This window comes from Sceloporus undulatus, chromosome 3 (assembly GCF_019175285.1).
Source record: "Sceloporus undulatus isolate JIND9_A2432 ecotype Alabama chromosome 3, SceUnd_v1.1, whole genome shotgun sequence".
In the NCBI taxonomy this organism is placed as follows: domain Eukaryota; kingdom Metazoa; phylum Chordata; class Lepidosauria; order Squamata; family Phrynosomatidae; genus Sceloporus; species Sceloporus undulatus.
This window is the reverse complement of record NC_056524.1, coordinates 199,658,473-199,677,938: the sequence shown is the minus strand read 5'-3', so window position 1 is coordinate 199,677,938 and position 19,466 is coordinate 199,658,473. Positions and strand designations below refer to the sequence as shown.

Sequence of the window (19,466 nt, the reverse complement as noted above, 5' to 3'; positions counted from 1 at the left end):
TACTTAGCACCAAGAATGAGACAGTTGCATAAGAAACAGGAAAGGGATGAAACATAGTAAATTTTATGGAACTGCAATATATTACAGTATTGCGATGGATCCCAGTATGTACATTAAACGTTTCTTCCCCAAATCCCCTTTATTGTACTGAGTAGCATTAAGGTATTAGCAATTTGAACATTCTAACTAGAATACACATATGAACACATCATTAGTACCTTGTTTGTGAGGATGCCTTCATATTATTGCAAGCCCAGCTCTGTAACAATCTGTGTAACTTCCATATTCTAGAAACTGATTCTAGTGTGGTTAAGAACATAAATGTACATCTCATGTTCATGAGAACTGGACTCACAAAACTTCACTGAATCAGAATGATTAGGAAAAACATCAGAGGATTAATGCTCCGTCCTTTCTATTAAAAGTATGAATCATTTCCAAGACAAGTTATATGCTTTATTTTACAATGGAAGACATATCTGTGGTGGAATAATCATCACCATCTATGTCAAAGACAATCATTTTAACTTGATATTTTTAGTATAAGTTTTAAAGAATCATTAGGCTTTTCTATAAAGAGAACAAAGCAATGCTAATTTCTAATCAGGTTGCTAAACATGCAAAAAAAATGACTATCATCTCAAGCTGAACACATTATATGTAAATCAGCATTACTGAATCACATATATAGCTGTCCCCTTGGAGATCATTTAGTCCCATCTCTTGCTCTGTAAAAATCTTACAACAGTGGACGCCAGACAGAAATTTTCCCTCCCAGATCCCTTTGGCCATCCCACCAACATACCGAAATACCCCCTTTTTTCTTCAGAGTCCCTCTAAATTAGGGGGGGAAAGTGACGCTGCATCTCTTCCTTTCACCATTTTGAGAGCACTCAGATGAAAACAGATGAACTGGGGGGGGGGGCGCCCAGGACTTGGGGTTTCCTTTTTTTTTTTTTTTTTTTTTTTTTTTTTTTTTTTGCACTTGGGGACTTTCTGTATGGGTTTCAGGTAAAAAAAAATCATACTAATGTATATATATACAGTGGTACCCTGGGATACGAATTGATCGCGTTACGAAATTTCCGGGATACGAAAAAGTTACATAGGAAAAAACTGTTCCGGGTTACGATATTTTTTTCGGGTTACGAAAGTTTTTTCGGCGCGAAATTCAAATGCGAAGCGCGGCTAGCGGCTTTCCAGCCGCTAGCCGCGCTTCGGAAAAGCCTTTTTCGGGTTGCGAAATGTATCGGGTTACGAACGCCGCGGCGGAACGAATTAATTTCGTAACCCGAGGTAGCACTGTATTTAAAAACACTGGGGCTTGGGTCCTTTGGGAGGTGCAAAGGTGAAGGTCAAATAATGCATGCAGTCTGTACTTTCCCACCCTTGACTTACAAGGATGCAACTACAGCAGCCCTGACAGATACCTGTCCTGATTAGGTTTAACTATTTCCAGACAAGAGCCAAACACTTCCCAGTGAAACAGAAAGGTGGGAAATAATTCAGAATTCCAGATTCCAGGGACAAGTAATGAGAATTTTGCAAGCACTGGTGTAATACCTTCAATAAGAGTCAAGAATTAGTAAACAGTTTTCTGGTTGCAGATTCAAACTACTAACTAGTTCAATTATCTTTTTTTTTAAATGCCTTTTTCAGAAGCACAAAAGCGTTGTGGGTTACAAGTCAGGAGCATACACTGTTAGATCTGTGTAAGCAAAAGGCCATGACAAGTCCATTTTAACAACAACTTCCCTGTATTTTGCCTGGCCAGCTCAGATTTTTTAATTTTCATCTACGGTAAGTTATGATGATCAGACTCAATGTGACAACAAATTAAGATATGTCCAGATAGGGAAGTAGTGACCACTGTGTCAGCATAATGTCACAAAACATGATGCCAAAGCAGTGGAATTTATTCATTTATTCCTTGGTTGCATCAGCCATCAGCCGTGTGATGTTTCTGTGGCCTAATGATAAGTTTCTAGTTTGTTTAACCATAATTTGGGAACCACAGTAAGACTACACACATTTTTCCTGGTTACTCACCTCCCTTCCCTAGTGCCAATATCCTGGTTTAATTAAACCATAATTGGCCATTAAAATCTGTAAAGGAATTATCAGTTAACTAACCGGAATCTTAAGTCACATTTTGATCTTAGTTAGTGGACTAACATGATGTCTGCAATCCCAGAATAATTACTTTACAGTAAGTCTAATTGAACTCAGTGGGGCTTAATTTTGAGGTTATGCTGCATGTCCTCTGAACATTTACCTGGAAGTAAATCCTATGGAATTCAGTGGGGCTTATGTCTGAGTAGACCCAGGATTACACTGGTAACCATAGGACCATGTTTCAATTGTAATTGCTAACTATGGCCCGGTACACAACGCCAGGAAGTGGTGTCTTGGTTGCAATAGTAGGGCTCAGGACCACGCACCAACACACGGTCCCGAGCCCTAATACATGTGGGTGGTGGCCTAATGGTGGCCTCCTGTGCACACGGGGGGCGCCATCTTTATGTAAGGGATGCGTTGTGGCGTACTCACGACGTAAGCCGGGTGCCACCAAAAAAAAAAAAAAAAACCAACCCCAAAAGAACCTGGTTCTTTTTACTCTGGAGGGATGTTGCACAGTTTGGCGGCTGCAGTGTCCCTCCTGTGTTAGAACGAGCACATGCAGACTGCCATTTTCAGGCGGTCTGTACCACGCCTATGATTTAACTAAACCAATATGTAAGTGCAGAGAAAAGTAGGAGTTTGCAAAAATGGAGTTTGACGATCTGAATGAGGCCCTTGCCTATGGAGATTATCAAACAGAAGAGGCAAGTGTCCTCCTTCCATCATTAAATCATCATTAAATCTTTTTAACTGTGCAACCGGGAGGAAGATTATCACATCCCTGTATGCTTCTCCCATTCTTGTCCTGTCTGTAAACAGTAATGGACACATACTTTGGTATTAATGGGAGTTTCCGTTAATACCAAATGATGGGTCCATTACTGTTTACAAATGGGACAAGCACATGGGGTTGCCACATTAACTGCAATGCAAACACCAGTTATCTACATGCATACCACACACGCATGCTATATGATGAAAAGATACCTGTCCTCAAAATTTTATGGTTTAAAGTTATCGGTTTTAGTTCTAAAGTTCAAGTTCATTCTCCCCATTCTCTTGCAGTCACATATAGATACAAGACACATACACATACTTAATATATTTATATAAACAGGAATGAAAAATATATCAGTACAGGGAGAAGAAAATGGCATTGCGATTTCTTTTTCAAATGTGTTATTAAAGTCTTTTAGAAACTTCATTTGCAAAAATTCAAAGTATTTTAATAAAATTAAGTTTGATCTGAACAGGACTATCACAAATGGGAAAGTTTTTTAAAATGTAATTATTTCCCTTGAGCCATTTCCCTTTCTTTAAAAATAGTAGACATGTCTGATGAACTCTTATGAACCCAGTTTCCTGTAGCAAATTATACTCATTATTTACATTGCTCAAAGTACACTAGAGGGGTTGCAAATATTTTTTCTCTGTGTTTATCTGTCCCCATAAGAATATTTACATGTCTACTTCTGAATCAATATAAGTCACATTTCCATATTTCCAACAGCTGTAGACTAATACAAGGTTAAAGAAAGAAAACACTTGAAATTTAATTTTTCACCTTAAAGAATTGACTGTGGTTTTTCATGAAACAGACTGCATAGATTACATTCAGCTATTTTATGTTACTCAAAACATAATGGGTGGTATCTAATGATTGCTTTTTTCCAGGTGTGTGACTTGTAGTACTATATTTAGTTACATGTTTAGCTTTATGGATGACAAGGTCCTTATGATGTCAACTTCAAACCACTGCAAGCGGTAAAACCACAATGCTGGATTTGCATCTGAGTGGAGCTTGTTTTACTGCAGCTGCGCGCGTGCACACGCACACACACACAGCCACTACTGATACAGTAGCTCTCTTCAGGCATTTGGAAGAATAAAAGACAGATAGATGTGGTGACAGGACAAGGCTGCACCTGTTGACCTTTCTCAGTGTCCCTTTGCATGCCCATCCTCATCCTTTCATTCCCAAACCCTGATAATGAGGTATGGATGGCTATTCTTTTCATGATAAACTGAACAAGTAAATGCTTCACATGAATACAGATTATTTTATCAGGGTCTGTAATTATGTAGAACATTAATTTTAAATTAAACAGTAGAAACCACATTCAGATGTTGCTGAGGTCATGGAATGAACCCTGCATACGAATATTGGGGCAAAGGCAGTGTCCACAGACCTGTCCCCATGTCTACTTTTAGACCACAAATTTTCTTCTGAATGCCCAAGTAGAGCTAGTGTGAGAAAAATATGGAAACAGCAGCTTGTCCATATGATGAAATGCTGCATAAAGAACTAGCTATCTCAGCTGCAAATTCATAGAATCATAGAATCATAGAGTTGGAAGAGACCGCAAGGGCCATCCAGTCCAACTCCCTGCCATGCAGGAAATCCAAATCAAAGCATCCCCAACAGATGGCCATCCAGCCTCTGTTTAAAGACCTCCAAGGAAGAAGACTCCACTACACTCTGAGGGAGTGTGTTCCACTGTCGAACAGCCCTTACTGTCAGGAAGTTCCTCCTAATGTTCAGGTGGAATCTCTTTTCCTGTAGCTTGGATCCATTGTTCCGGGTCCTGTTCTCTGGAGCAGCAGAAAACAAGCTTGCTCCCTCCTCAATATGACATCCTTTCACATATTTAAACAGGGCTATCATATCACCTCTTAATCTTCTCTTCTCCAGGCTAAACATCCCCAGCTCTCTGAGTCGCTCCTCATAGGGCAAGGTTTCCAAACCTTTCACCATTTTAGTCGCCCTCCTTTGGACACGCTCCAGTTTCTCAATGTCCTTTTTGAATTGTGGTGCCCAGAATTGGACACAATATTCCTGTTCCAGAATATTCTGTCACTGACTTTAAAGCAGTAATTGTACAGCAAAGAAACATTTCAGGGAAATCACAGTACCTAAGCCACCAAAAATGGTGAACTGATACCATGCTCATATCTGAAAAATTGTTCCCTCAGAGATGCATCACACTCACTGGGACAAAATGTATTGTTTTTGAACAAAGCAAATCAATGCACAGTAACCTCAGCCTATAGTTATGAATAAGGGAATTATAACTGTGCAACATGACACAAGCATTGGCCTATCACAACATATCTGTACCATCAGGAAAACGTGCCCTACAACATGCCACAAAGTTGAAGGAGGCACTGTCAACTGTAGATCCTCAGAAAAAGTATGCAATTTCATACATTAAATAAAAAGTTTATTTAGGTCCTCGACCATATATAAGGTATAGCTTGCTGATTTTCAAATTAGTTATCATCATGATTATCCATCTCCCCCTCATATGTTCATCATCCCCTGTATTCATGTCTTGATCACTACAGTTGGAGAGTTTGCATGTGATCTTTTTTAATTCACAAGCTTTTGAGTGCCTAACAGTTCTTTGTGCAATTGCAAGCTAGTAGACTTGAGGTATTGGTTGACCTTCCATTCAGTCCCATCTCTGACATCCAACCTCCAGTTGCTACACAAACAGTATTTGGTATTCTCAGGTCCTGCTCGAATGGGTGGCCCCGCCATGCAGCAAGGGGAAATTGCCTGCTATGAGGGAGATTGACTAAGAAAGCAGGAGACTTACTGTACTTCAAGCAACTACATGAAAGTGCCTACTTTGCTTTACAACACAGTAGGAACTTCCTGCAAGACTAACAGAAAGTGATCCTTCAAGTGATAACAGACATTCAGAGATCAGTAAACTGGTTTCTTGACAGGTTCTTCATCCAGCACAACAAATCCCACAGCCTGGAAAGAGAATCAAGAGTCTGGGTAAGGAGGGTACTTCACCCTCTCTAGCTTGGAGCTTTCTGCCTCTACATTGCAGTCCCCTTGCTCTATCCAAAAAGTTTATCTCTGAAGCTCACACAACTGTTTTCTAATGTGTGCATATTGTAGAAGACAGGGTAAGCACTGTACTATTTTACTGAATTTATGTCAATTCATGACTAAGACAATAGACTAGTATGAAGATCAAATAACCATATCAAGGATGGTGTATCATTCATAGTAGGCCATCAAGGTGACACTGGTCAATTTGTGACTATTTTTTAGAAGCAGGTCAAGTTGGAAAACATTCCACATTGTTTGAGACAGGAAAACACCTTGTAGATATGGAAATTCCAGATATAGTCTACCATGACGATTGTAGGTCCAAGAAGAAAGATACTGAAAGAACTAAAGCAGAGTGTGTGTGGGAAAGGCGGAGGGGGGGGATTAAAGAAGCTGGGAGCACTGATTCCACTAAGACAAAATCAAGGAAAGTCACATGAAAAGCTTAACAAGACAGTACAAACAAGAGCCAATCACAAAATATGTGAGCGCACAATCAAAAAGCAGGAGACAAAGATCCCTGCAATTACATGTTTGAACACTGTAGCAGCGTAGGCTTATTATCATGCTTCTTACTATGAAATGTACATAGATATGTTTCATGGGGGAGAGGAAAATCATCAACTGAAGAGTGTATTTTATCAAAGAACTGTAACAAATGCATGTAAGGAATTGTAGAGGTGCATCTCAACTAGAATGACTGCAAACAAACTTTGGAGTTTTAGGGATGACTTTTCTGATGGAGAAACCTGATAATGAATGAGGTAATGTGGTGTACCACATGCCATGATTGCTGTGATGAATTAAAAAAAATGCATAGATTGAAAAATAGAACCAGAGGAAGCAGACTCAGTTACCTTTATCCCTCAGGAAAATGGTGTGTGTATATCCTATCATGTAATACTGTAAGCTGTAGATCATTGATCATACATCTTCAGATTTCCAATCTGCAATATTACAAGACAAAAAACCAACCACCATGGACTTTCTACCCTCTTGGCATTAGTTATGGTTCCTTCCTTATTCTTGCTTTCTTGGAAAGGTTCTTTTTGAGGTACTTTGCAGAGATCCAAAATGCAGTGCCCCATAAGGACATTGTCTATGCCTACAACAGGCAAAATGAAGTCCTCCATGTACTGTTTGACTACAGCTTTCACCAGCACTAGCCAGTACAGCCAACAGTGAAGAATGGTAGGCAGGGCTGTAGTTTGCTGAGGCCCAGTTGACATCATAACATGTGGCAAACAGGATATTGCTAAGAATTGTTGCTCCCTTCTTTTCAAAAGCACTTATGGGCAAGATCTATACCACCTTACCCAGACAATGCCAGGAAGACCAGCAGCTTATGATGCTGTGTTGGACAGAATGGACTCATGCTTGAATTAGTCAATCCATTCAGAGACTGATAGGCTGAAGTAGGATGCATCACCATCTGCCGAAACATGAAGAGTTGCCTCATGACCCACTGTTCTGCCCCCCCCCCGCTAGATTTCTCCCCTGCCAATTTAGAGTACAGTGGTACCCCGGGATACGAATTGATCGCGTTACGAAATTTCCGGGATACGAAAAAGTTAGATTGGAAAAAACTGTTCTGGGATACGATGTTTTTTTCGGGTTACGAAATTTATTTCGGCGCGAAATTCAAACGCAAAGCGCAGCTAGCGGCTTTCCAGCGGCTTTTCGGGTTGCGAAATGTATCGGGTTACGAACGGAGCCGCGGAACGAATTAATTTCATAACCCGGGGTAGCACTGTACTCTGATTTCTCTTTCATCACCTGCATCACCAGTTGTGACAAAACAGCATGGTATGCACAGGGTGTCTTCCACATGACCATAACTGAACTGCAAACTGATGACAAAACAGCCATGAGGAGTCAAACCCACATCCCAAGGAAGGCAAGACAAGGCAGGGCAGGACAAAGCAAGTTAAGTGTCCCAGTCTTAATGCTGAACTAGAATGCCAAATGCTCAAAATTTAATAAGCTGGGGCAACAAGAAGTATCTCATATCAAACAGTCCAAGGTTAGGAGCTGTAAATTCCAATGATTCAACAGAAGGAAGCCAGCTTCTTATAAAGGCATCTAACTCAGCCAATGTCCACTTTTCAGACAATATTTAATGAGTTTCATAGCTGTGTGTGCGCTTTCTGTCTGTGTGGGAGTTTGTGCCAGGCACTGAAGCCTTTGATGTACCCATGGGCTTGGAGGTCTTTCTTCTACCTCTGCTTCCCACCCTGAATCTATTTGACCTGGAGGAGGTCTTGGCTGTCTGTCTGTCAGACTGAACTGGAGGAGAATTTGACTGACTCTCAGGCCAGGGATGGGGGGCAGCAAGCCAAGCCACATCACGTCACGTCACAGCACATCACATTCAAATACCTTAGAAGAATAGCACAGAAAAGATTCCTTCTTTGCCCCCAACAGGCAACCTGTATCAGCCTGGGAAAAGAGTCCAAACTGTACAAAACAGCAGGATAATTTGTTGTTAACTGCTATCACAAGGCCAATACTGTAGCCCTGTATAAGGTTTGTTAAAATCTCACAGAATGCCATATGGTCCAACATTTCACAGATCAAAACTAAGACCACTGCCCTCCTTCATCTCCCTGTCCTGGCAGTTACTCTAGAAGTGTGTGTGTGTGTGTGTGTGTGTGTGTGTGCGCGCGCACACACACACACACACACACACACACATACACAGAGCACCCAATGGCTGTTTCTGTCATGGGTCTGCCTCTGCCACTACTGCCATCTCCTCTCCCTTTGTCTTGTCCAAGCACACCTGTGGCTATTCAATCCCCAACTGCCCAGCATTGTGGGTCTGGGGATTGCTGAAAGAATAGTATCTCCAGCTCGAGAACTCCTTCTGAGGTGATAGTGAGATGCTGCTGCTCAGCATGGTTGACGAAGACTCAACTAGACCAATGGGAGAAGCAACAGCAGCAAAGAAGAGGATGAAGGTAGTGACTTGGCCCTTAACAAGGCAGAGCCCAAGGTCCAAGTTACCATCTAGAGGAAGTGGCAGAAGCAAAGATGAGGTGGAGGAACATGACTTGGCCTTTTGCAATATATTGTTGCTAGTTCACAGCACTGACCACAGCAATGAAGGCTGCCCCTTCTTTCTCCTCCCCTTCTGCTACTGGAAAGGTGTGAAGGGAGCATCTTGGGACCTGCTGCCAGAAGCACTGTACCATTGCCGCAACTGTCCATGCTGGGCCAGGGTTAGTTCTATGTGAGGGAGAGCATTCATAAAAGTAACAGTGAATCAAGGGGAACCTCACCTCATGCCTCAGGACAAGGAGGAGGTTGCTAGAACTGATAGTGCCTCACACAAAAAGCAAGTAGCATGGCAGCCTTCACACAATGACATGTTGTAGGGTTCATTCCCCAGGTAGTGTTCAAGTGTTATTTGGAATAACCAATTCTTATTTTGAAGGGCACAGCTACAATTCCCTTATTCATAAAAGCAGCTTTGCTATACCTTTTGCACCAGATAATGGTGATTCATCAGGGAGTGGCAATTCATCTCAAGGTGAGCAGGTGCAAAAAAGAATACTTAGAATTCAGATAACCCAGCTTTCCGGCTATACCAATCCCACATATATCATATACTATTTACATTTTTGATTTTTTTTCTCCTGCTCAGTTATACAAGTACATTGTACATGAGTGTATTATGCAACTACAAAACAGCAGAATTACTTTATCAATAGTAAAGATTTTATCACTCTTTATTTATTTTTTAAAAAGAAAGATCCTAATAGTCTGAGCATCTTTCCTGTGTTATAATAATAGGGCATTTTATAGTTAACTGTAAAACTGAGATTATGTCTTTAAGAAGCATGTAGTTTTGTTTTATAGTTTAATAATTGTTCATTTGAAAATGAATGTGGGCTTCCTAGAAACAAATGTAATGACTTATAAAAATAGCATTTTGCCAAAAGCGACTGAGCACTTCTAAAGAGCATTGATATTTTACTGTTATAGTTGCTATTCTCAGGGAATACATTGCACATCATTCGTACTAAAAGCAGAAGTAACATTTGCAGTGAAATTTAAGTTTAGCTGCACAATTTTACTACAAGATCTTCTCCTATGAGAATAATGAAGAATAACTAAGTGAAAGAATAGGCACATATGGGAGCATTAGATCATATTAGTTCATCGAAGATTTTTTTTTCTATACAAAGACAAGTGCTACTGCTCTACAAGATGAGTGTTATTCATGATGCACCTCATATGTTAGATGCACCTGCTGAAGTGCTGAAAGTTTAAGGCAGAGGTAGGCAAGGTATGGCCCTTCAGATATTGTTGAGGTGCATCTTCCATCCGTCAGTGCTAGTCAGTACAGCCAGTGCTGAGGGATAATCTGAGTTGGCACTCCAATAGCCCCTGGAGGACCTCAAGTTGCCTCACTTTGGTTTAAGAGAAGCCCTTCAAGGCTTCCCCATTACAAAGTCTTGCTGCTGCCATGTATATTTGATGGAAACAAGAAAATAGCTAAGGGGACTTGCAGATTTGCACCCATAAAGTACAGACAGAAAGGTTTCCAGGACTTGTTAGACTTCCATTGACATCTTTGGTAGAGTGGCAGGGCACATTTTCAGAGTGGGTTCAAAAAACCAAACCAAACTATACCAAATTATTTTTCAGCTTTCTTTGAAAATAAATTGTTTTACCCAAGCCCATTCTGAACTGAAACAGGGGTAGAGATAATTTCATCCTTCACTAGTTTTAGAGGAGGATGAAGTTGCAGCTTCATGGAAAACAAGACTCAAGGATTTAAAAGTTTATTTTTGCACACAAAATTTATTTCTGTGGTCATGTTCAAGGCAGGTTTCCCATACCAAATGTGAAGTATCTCTGTGTTTATTCTAGATCACAAATGGTATCCAAAATGTAATGGTCCAAATGTACAGCTCTAACCCAGTTCTGCAACTGGCATACAAAATAATGGTGGGTCAGCTGACAGCACCGTTTGAAAAATTACTTTTTTGTTTTATCACTCACAGAATCCTTTAGTTGGTGGTCATATTGCCTGGGGATTCTGGGAGTTGTAGAGAAAGGGAAAAAATCTTTTTCCAAGCTCTTAATACAGGACTTCTTGAATCACCACTTTGTCTTACTTGGTTTATATCTCCCTTTTACTCAATTCCATTCTTAGGTTGCATTAGGCAGTACTTTGTGATGTAGGCATGCAGAATTACTGAATTCACTGAAGGCAGTGACAGATGTGCTTGAATATCAGTGGCCTTTTTCAGGCAAGAAAAACCCCTTAGCTGTCTGACCTTCTTAGGAGGTCAAGTACCCAGATGTCCATATTAGCAGGTGTCCCTGCAGGCAGAGGGAGATGACAAAGCTGGGAGAGAGCCATACAAACCTTTTTCTGTTTTCTTTGCAAACAGAATGGGAAGATACAACCTTGAGATCTTTACAGCATCCAGACCTAACTATCTCCTTTGCTTGTGTAAAGCCTTGAGACCAGCTGCTGTAGCAGCTGGATCAGAAGAGAGCAAGCTTCAGGCTCAGATGCCTTGTTTGCCTGGAGAGAGTCCCGGAAGCTACAGCAGCTGTTTTCTAATACTGAAGCTCAAATATATTACTTTTTTTAACTGAAACTCCTACAGTTCAAATGGTGGCTGGTACTTTCTGGGAGCTATAGTCCCCTAGGAAAGAGCATGGCGAAGTAGTTTGAGCATTGGACTATGACTCTCAAGACCAGGGTTTGAATCTCCACTTGGTCATGGAATCCTACTGGGTGACCTTGGGCAAGTCACACACTCACAGCCTCAGTAAAACCCATGGTGTCATCAGTTGGAAACAACTTAAAGGCAAACAACAACAACAACAACAACAACAACTGCTAAACCTGACCTTTACAAACTATGTGTAGAACCTTTTCTTACCACAGTACACAAAAGTATGTATCTGAAGGAATTTCACCTTTGCATAACAAATGGCCCTATCACAGCACATAAATATAACATGATGGTTCTACTATATCTGCCATGGCTGTATCCTATAGATATGTCAGTCAGTGAGGCATTAAAACTCCCCTGGCTAAGAATGTTAAATATCTGTTCTTAAACTGCAAATCCCAGGATTCCATAGGAAATTGCCATGACAGTTAAACTAGAAACTCAGTGCTATAACTGAATATTGTGAAGTGGCCACAAGAGTCATTTGACTCTTGTTTCTCCAAGAACTTTGCTATGGAGGAGGAGTACTGGGAATCATGCAATGTATTAATTTTATATATCAGTTGATTAATGTGCACATACTTGTACTTTCAATCACAGTTACATAGTACAGTATGCAATTCTTCAGTTCAGAGTGTAAACTGCAGATTGTCTTGGTTTCCTCAGAAGAACATATATAAATGGGAGGAGGGTAAAGGGAGGATTAGCCTTCAAGACAGGGGCTTAAGCACCATTCACAGCATGCCATGGAGCACTTAGCTATGGGTTTCCTCCACACGCCTTAGTGAAAATTGCAGGTGTTCAGCATGATGCCTGCTGTTTGGAGATCTTGAGCAGCTATATGAAAGCAGTGTGTTTATTAGTATTGTTATTGTTGTGTAGAATTTAGGCAGGAGTTCAGTTTAAAAGCTTCAGTATGGCACTCAGAGGGATCAGGCCACAGCAGGTGTGGAAGCTTCATGGATTTGTAATTGGCTAGTGGGTGAGTGTAAATAGGAAACACAGGGAGCGATGTGGGTGTTTTGCTGAAGAGGGAACAAGATGACAAATCTTGCATGGCCGGAGGCAAAAGACAGAGTGATCAGCATCAATCTGTGCTGCTGTACTTGCTATAAGCAAAGGAGAAAAGAGGAGCTCAGATTGCTGCCTGGCACAGGCCCCTACTAGGGCTAAAATAGTGTTTTGGGAGGTGAAAGTGAGAGGGGTAATGGGTCACTTTTACTTGAAAGTGGTAGAAGGCAACACTATTTTGACTTCCTTTGCCAAGCAAGCAACATTTACCACTCTTTTCCAGGACTTTTCTCTGTTTGACTAACTTGTCCCTTCCCACATTGTTGTTGTGCCTTCAAGTAATCTCTGACTTCTGGCGTTCATGAGGTTATAGGGTTTTCTTGGCAAGTTCCTTCAGAGGTGATTTGCCAATGCCATCCTCTGAAGCTGAGAGAGTGTGACTCACCCAAGGTCTCCCCAAGGCATTTCATGGCCGAGCGGGGTTTGAACCCTGGCCTCCAGAGTCATAGTCTAATGCTCAAATCACTACACCATATTGGCTTTCCCCACATACTGCAATCTTTTCATATAGTCTTCTTGTTTGTAGTTATTTGAATGTTACATGTGAAGCTACATGTGATGGTTCTGTGGAAGAAATCACTACTTACATTAATAATCATTTAAATATTTTATTTCAGTGTGGTGTACACAGCTCAGTTGGGTCCCAGTTTTGCTTCTCCTTTTGCCTTTTGCAGTTGTAGATTCAGGGGGTGGGGGGCATGAAGAACTAAGAAAACTCACAGTTAATCTAAAACAGTATGATTGCCCCTTAACTCTGAGGGGGGGCAGTCCTGGAGGAAGGATATTAGTCCCAAGGAGGGAATAGAGTTGGTGGAAGGAATCCCTACAGCCTACACAGTGAGCCTCTGCAGTCTGAAGGTTCCTGTCCCTTATTTTAAAAGCACCATTGATACCTCCTATTCCTCCTCTTTACCACCCTAAGAGGAACCAAAAATCCCAGTTCTTATGGAGGGGGGGGGGAATCTTTTGTTTTCATAACTAATTCCTGACATTGCTCCCATCGGAAAATGCTTATCATTAATCCCAAATGCAGAGTAGCTATTGAATTTTTAAATAATAAATTATATGAAAAACATTTAGAAAATTGCCTAAATGGTTCTTATTAGAAAAGATTTACATTTATCCTCTAAATGTACAGCATTATCTGACATAATACGGTCAGCAGGCCGACAATTATACTTTACAAAAATTTCATTACTTCATTGCTCTCAACATATAGGGAAGTTTTTTTTATTTATTTGTTTGTTTTATTTGTTTTTAGGTTTTGTATGACTTTTCAAGTTGTTTTTACAGTGTTTAATATGGGGATTTTTAATATTTTTTTTGTAAACATTTTAAATCTGCTGTTTTTAGAAGCCACTGGGTGAAAACTGGCACATAAATGAAGTAAATAAACAAAATAAAAATAAAAATGCAAGGTATAGTTTAATTTGGCTTAGCAGTAGGCCTGTTTCACCTACAGCCTACCTCACTCTCCATATTGAGAATGATAAAAGAATCAATCCTCTTTTAAGTCAGTCATATTTCTCTTTTGAGCCAGGTTAGACTGATGGAACAGGGATTTCCAAGGGCAGTTTAACTAGATCCTTCTGAGACAAGGGAAATAAATCTGTCTGTTTTTCCATCCATCCATCCTCATTTTTATATATATAACACCATCTGTACACATGACACTTTACAGAAAACATTAGGACAGGTAACTGTCCCATGAAGCAGGGTAAAGCGTGACATAGGTGAAACTACAGAGAAAGGAAAATAAAGTAGCATGATTAAACATGCAAAAAAAGCATGATTGCTTCAGTGGCTTTTTAGCTGCACCATGGGGCTCTGTCTCCTTAAGTACAAAGGGTAGCAATGCATGAGTGTTCTGGGTGGGGGAGAGTCATGAGAGAACAGAGTGAGTACTGTGAGGGAACAGGACAACTTCAGACAGAAGAAGGTTGTGTAGCTGGAGCAATAGCAGTCATGAGCAGGGATGGACATGAATCTAAGAGCTGAGAGACTAAGGGCAGCAAGCCCATGGAAGACTCTAAAGGTATGGGACAAGGAAGAGAGAGGACTTTAGAAGAAAGATCACATGTCAAAAAAGATAGGTGAATGATTCCTTGCCTAAGAAAACCCTATGTATTCATGATGTTGTCATGAAGGCCTGAAGGCACATAAATTGGTGACAGAATGCAGTTTGTACCCTCTTGTATCACTAACAACATCACTGGGAGGCTGGTGGAACATAAACAATGTTCCCATGACTCCCACTGCAGATGTAACGCTGAAATTCCAGAGCTTATATACTGTAAAGCTAAATTTCCCATGATCCCAGCATTTGCAAAGCTGCTACTTCAGTGTTTATATGATTATTTATTACACCTCAGTAATAAATATCCTAGTTTCCGGGGAAATGTACATGGCTCTCTTCTCTACTTCATCCTTACAACAACAAATCTGAATATTAAGTAAGGCTAAGAGGAAGTGACTGGCTCGAGATCATCCAGGGAATTTCAGGGTGCATTGGCAATTAGAACTTAATTCCCAGCACTTTAACCACTGTGCCATACTGGCCTGTTTCATAATGCCTCTGAGGAAGAGAGAACTTGCCATCATATTACTCGCCACCAGTCTGTGAAGAATAAAGGGATTGTTGTTGCAACCTCTGCTGGTGAACCCACTCTGAGCTGAGTTCTAACTCTACTGCCATTGGAACTTAGTTTGTAATAAGTTCAAACTGCTAGTAATGAAATTATGTTAAATGTGCTGCATACTGTAATTAGAGAGTGAAATGTGTAAATATTTTGTGCACAGAAAGGCTGCTTTAAGCGTCGCTTGATCTGCTCTTTCTTTTCTTTTTTTTATTAAGACTCTGCATGGAGTAATGGAGTCTAGATCCTCATGCTCAGTGTCTCTTGAAACTGAACACACAACTAATTTGTTTTATATTATACTGAATGTGCATTCTTACCTTTGAATCCTCCATTATTATAGCAGTGCAACCTATTATTTATTCTAGTATTTAAAATTATGAGTGACTGGCTTAATGTAGTTTTTGGAAGTATCACTCCAGCCATACAGTGGAGGTACCTGGAGACAGTAAAATAGAAGCCTGTCTAGTTAATCTTCATGCACATCAAACAAAGGCATATCCTTTAATAGACAGACAATTCCTTTCCCCTTCCTTGCACTTTGGTATGGCTGTCAAAGAGTGGTAACCCCAGGATTTTCTTACCTTGAGATTGGCACATGCTGGTAAGTCATTGTTGGTAGGTATTTCATTGTTGGTGTTTTCAGATCCCAGTGACTTCGATCTATAAGATGTTGTAGTTAAAGCTGTGGTGGTCTGGACAGGTAAGAACGGCTGCCACACATTTACATCTGTACCATTGCCAAAGGCCTGAATTGCACTTTCTATTGGGGAAATTACAGAGCAAATTCTGCATAAGATCAAACAGGAAAGACTAATTTAAAACAAGCAAATAAACACAAGGATGCATGAGAACAGGAACACTTGAAACATACAAAAAAATGCTTGAAGGTGTGCAAGGGCAGGAGAAGAAACCTGTGACAGTCCCTATGGAGGAATGAATCCAATTGTGTTTTGGTTTTATCTTTATAGGAACTGTCCAAGGTGATGAACTTATTTGGGGGAACAGAGTTCAGCACTCTTAAAAGCTCTGGATAAGCACTCTGGAGAACTAAAACATGGAAGCCACCAGCTTTCACTCATAACTTTTCATTTCTGGGTCATAATGTTGTTTCCATGTTAATAAATACCATGACACTTTCGGTGCTAAATACCAAGCTCACAATTTTAGGCTGCCTTCTTATAATGTTACTCCATGGCCAAATATACTAAGTAAATGATCAGGAGGCATAATAAAGTAGAAAATTCTCAAAATGTAGTTCCTTTTAGCAGTCGTATCAGTTGGATATGACAAGTGGGGCAAATGTCCAGGAATCCTCTCAGAAAAATAAGCAGTAGGGTGTACAGATCCAACAGGGTCAGTTTACCAAATTTTGAATAAATACATATTGCTATCTAAAAACATTCTCACTTTCCTCTGTCTAAGCTTATCTGAGTGCCCTGTTGATTATTAAACAGCTGCAAACCAAATTTATGGACACTAATCCATGGCAATGTGGAGCACAAGACAAGACAGTGCCAGGATTAATCTCATGATGGGAAATTGCTGTAAGAATACACCTTTAGGTGTTTTACAATTAAATGAATTCACCATTTTAAGGCATCCTACTAATACAGTGTTGGATAAGCCAAAGAACAGGGGTACGAAATTTCCCTAAATATTGATTTATTTATTGTTTTTTTATAAACAAATATGAGGTACTTTAATATACATGATGATTATTATTTTCTCTTGCAGTCTTCAAACAAAAATCTGCATAATTAGGTGGGAGAAGCATGCTCATACCAGAACCTGAAAATGTAAAAGTTGAAAGGCAGATCATTAGTTTTTCATGGGATTAAATGCTGTGTTTACGGCAAGAATAAATTGGTTGTGCTTTTAAAAAAAAGAAACACAGACAAATGAATAGAAAAACAGTTTTTAATCAGGTCTTTGGGGACTCAGCATGGATTTAGGGATTTCTTATTTCTACTCATTGTATAAGAAATCAAATCATTTCACTAGGGACCTGAGTGCGGAAGTTATTAATACATTCCTTCAACAGCATCCCGCACTTACTGTACTATAAATTATTTCACTTTTACTTATCTTTGAAAGATGCACTTTAGCCTAATTTTTTTTAAAGAATTCTAATAAGTGCAGGAAATGATTTATAGACTTCAGAAAGGGGCAGGCTGATGTGAAGAGAAGTGAGGAAAATCTATATGGATTTTCATGCCTTACAGCATATTATAAAAAACTAAAAAAATGATTCGAGAGAGCTGACAGATAGTTACCCTGAATGAAATAAACTGACATCTCATTGTTCTAAATACCATCAAACAAATTCTAAGGGCTAAAAAAAATTAGCTTACATCCAATTGTTCCTCCCAACTAGAGTACAGCCAATAAACTAACAGGAACTTGGTAAATCAACATTTTTGTACATTCCTTTGATACAATAGGCTTATTTGAGGCTTAGTTGAGGCCATAATGTAGAAATCAGTGCACATCTATAAGATTCCGTGGTAGGAATTACTGTCACACATTCAGAATGAAGGCAGGAAAGAAGATGCAAATGTCCTTGAACCTTTGGATAAATGGATCGGAGCTTGGAAAAGTTGCCTTTTGAACTACAACTTCCCAAATCACCTAGCCAGCATGCTTTAAGCTATGGGATAAAGAAATTGCATATGGTCCAATCAAATAAACCATTGTGGTAGACAAAAAGATGATGGAGTTGGGATAAGGATTACTGTACCAATAGGCTCTTGAAATCTGTGATATGTTGACTAACTAACAGAATTCCAAGTGCCTTTTAAAAATCTGCATATTAATACTACAACTCTAAACAAGAAGCTATGGTAATTACAAAGCATCAGAAGTTTTGGATTAAATTCAAGGTTTACAAAAGCCAATCCATTAACAAAAAGGATAATGGAACATTTATCCCCCTTCACTAAAATGCTATTAAAGCAGGGACACCTTTAATTTCTTCATGAGGAAAAGGTCTCTCTGCCAGGGTGAGTATAATTTTTCCTCACAGTGTCCTCTAATGTCATTGCTTTATCTTCATTAACATTTTTATTCTGACAGCAAAAGAGAGGACAATGGAAGTAGGGTGTTTCTTTTAAAATAGAGTGTGTAATGATGCAATAATGATCACATTGCTAAATTAGTACATTAGCAAATGATTAAAACAATAAAAACACATGTGGGCATCAACAAGTTTGAGGGAGTCCTGTGGCCTTCAGAAATTAACACGCATGTTCATAAGTCACATTTCTAATTTGATAAATAGGTTTAACAGTCTATTAACTTTTCACATTTAAGCAAGATCTAAAGTGTGCAATTCAAGGCTACTTCTCAGTTCCCACGGCATTTTTCTAACCTGGAGATAATGGCTGGGTTTGGGCATAATGGCAAATTATGGCCTAGCATTATATTATCCCCCTCTGCTGCTTATAAGAAGTTTGAAAGATTTTACTTCTGCTTTCAGTTATTAATTTGTTCTTATGTACTAAAGTGGCACTATGCTTAGTCTTAATTATGGTAAACAGGAGTCTTGGGGGGAACCTGTCACCCACTAGGTCCTGTTCTCTCCAAGTGCCATCATGCCTGACTATTCTGGTCTCACAGGCTAGAAACTGATGGAACTGAAATAAAAACACCATCTGGAAGATCACAGGTTCCTCACCTTTGGATCAGAGTAACAAGCCAGGATCAGAAATGAAAATTTGAACCTGGCTTGTTTCCTAAACTAAGAAGATTGTCTGGTTTCTCATCTATAAACAAATCACATATAGCTGAAAACAATGAAGGGAAAACTTTCACTCTTCCCTTGTAAACTGCTCGAGAGGAAATCTCATCAGCCTGAGGCTCATTTATAAAAGGTGACACAATGGCTTAGCATTTCTTTTCAAAAGAGTCACAATGTGACCTGTGAAAAAGAAAAGGTACTAGGGGATGGTTTATATGAATGTTTTGGATCCCCCTTCCCCCCAATGTGTATATTGCATGGATATAAACAATCACTTATACACTTTATTTTCCTTGATAAATCCTTTTTCCGGCAAATCTGTTTCAACTAAAACATATGCTATTTTTACACAG

At 39.7% G+C, this 19,466-nt stretch overlaps 1 protein-coding gene across 4 annotated transcripts in view; it reads right to left on the bottom strand.

Annotated features, from left to right (window-relative positions):
* Window positions 1–19,466, bottom strand: part of GFRA1 (GDNF family receptor alpha 1) — a 314,453-nt gene that overhangs the window by 32,270 nt on the left and 262,717 nt on the right. For all 4 annotated transcript variants that reach the window (XM_042458611.1, XM_042458610.1, XM_042458609.1 and 1 more), the window contains exon 8: window positions 15,959–16,137. In XM_042458611.1, the coding sequence (XP_042314545.1) occupies window positions 15,959–16,137 (179 nt within the window). The remainder of the gene's footprint in view (window positions 1–15,958; window positions 16,138–19,466) is intronic.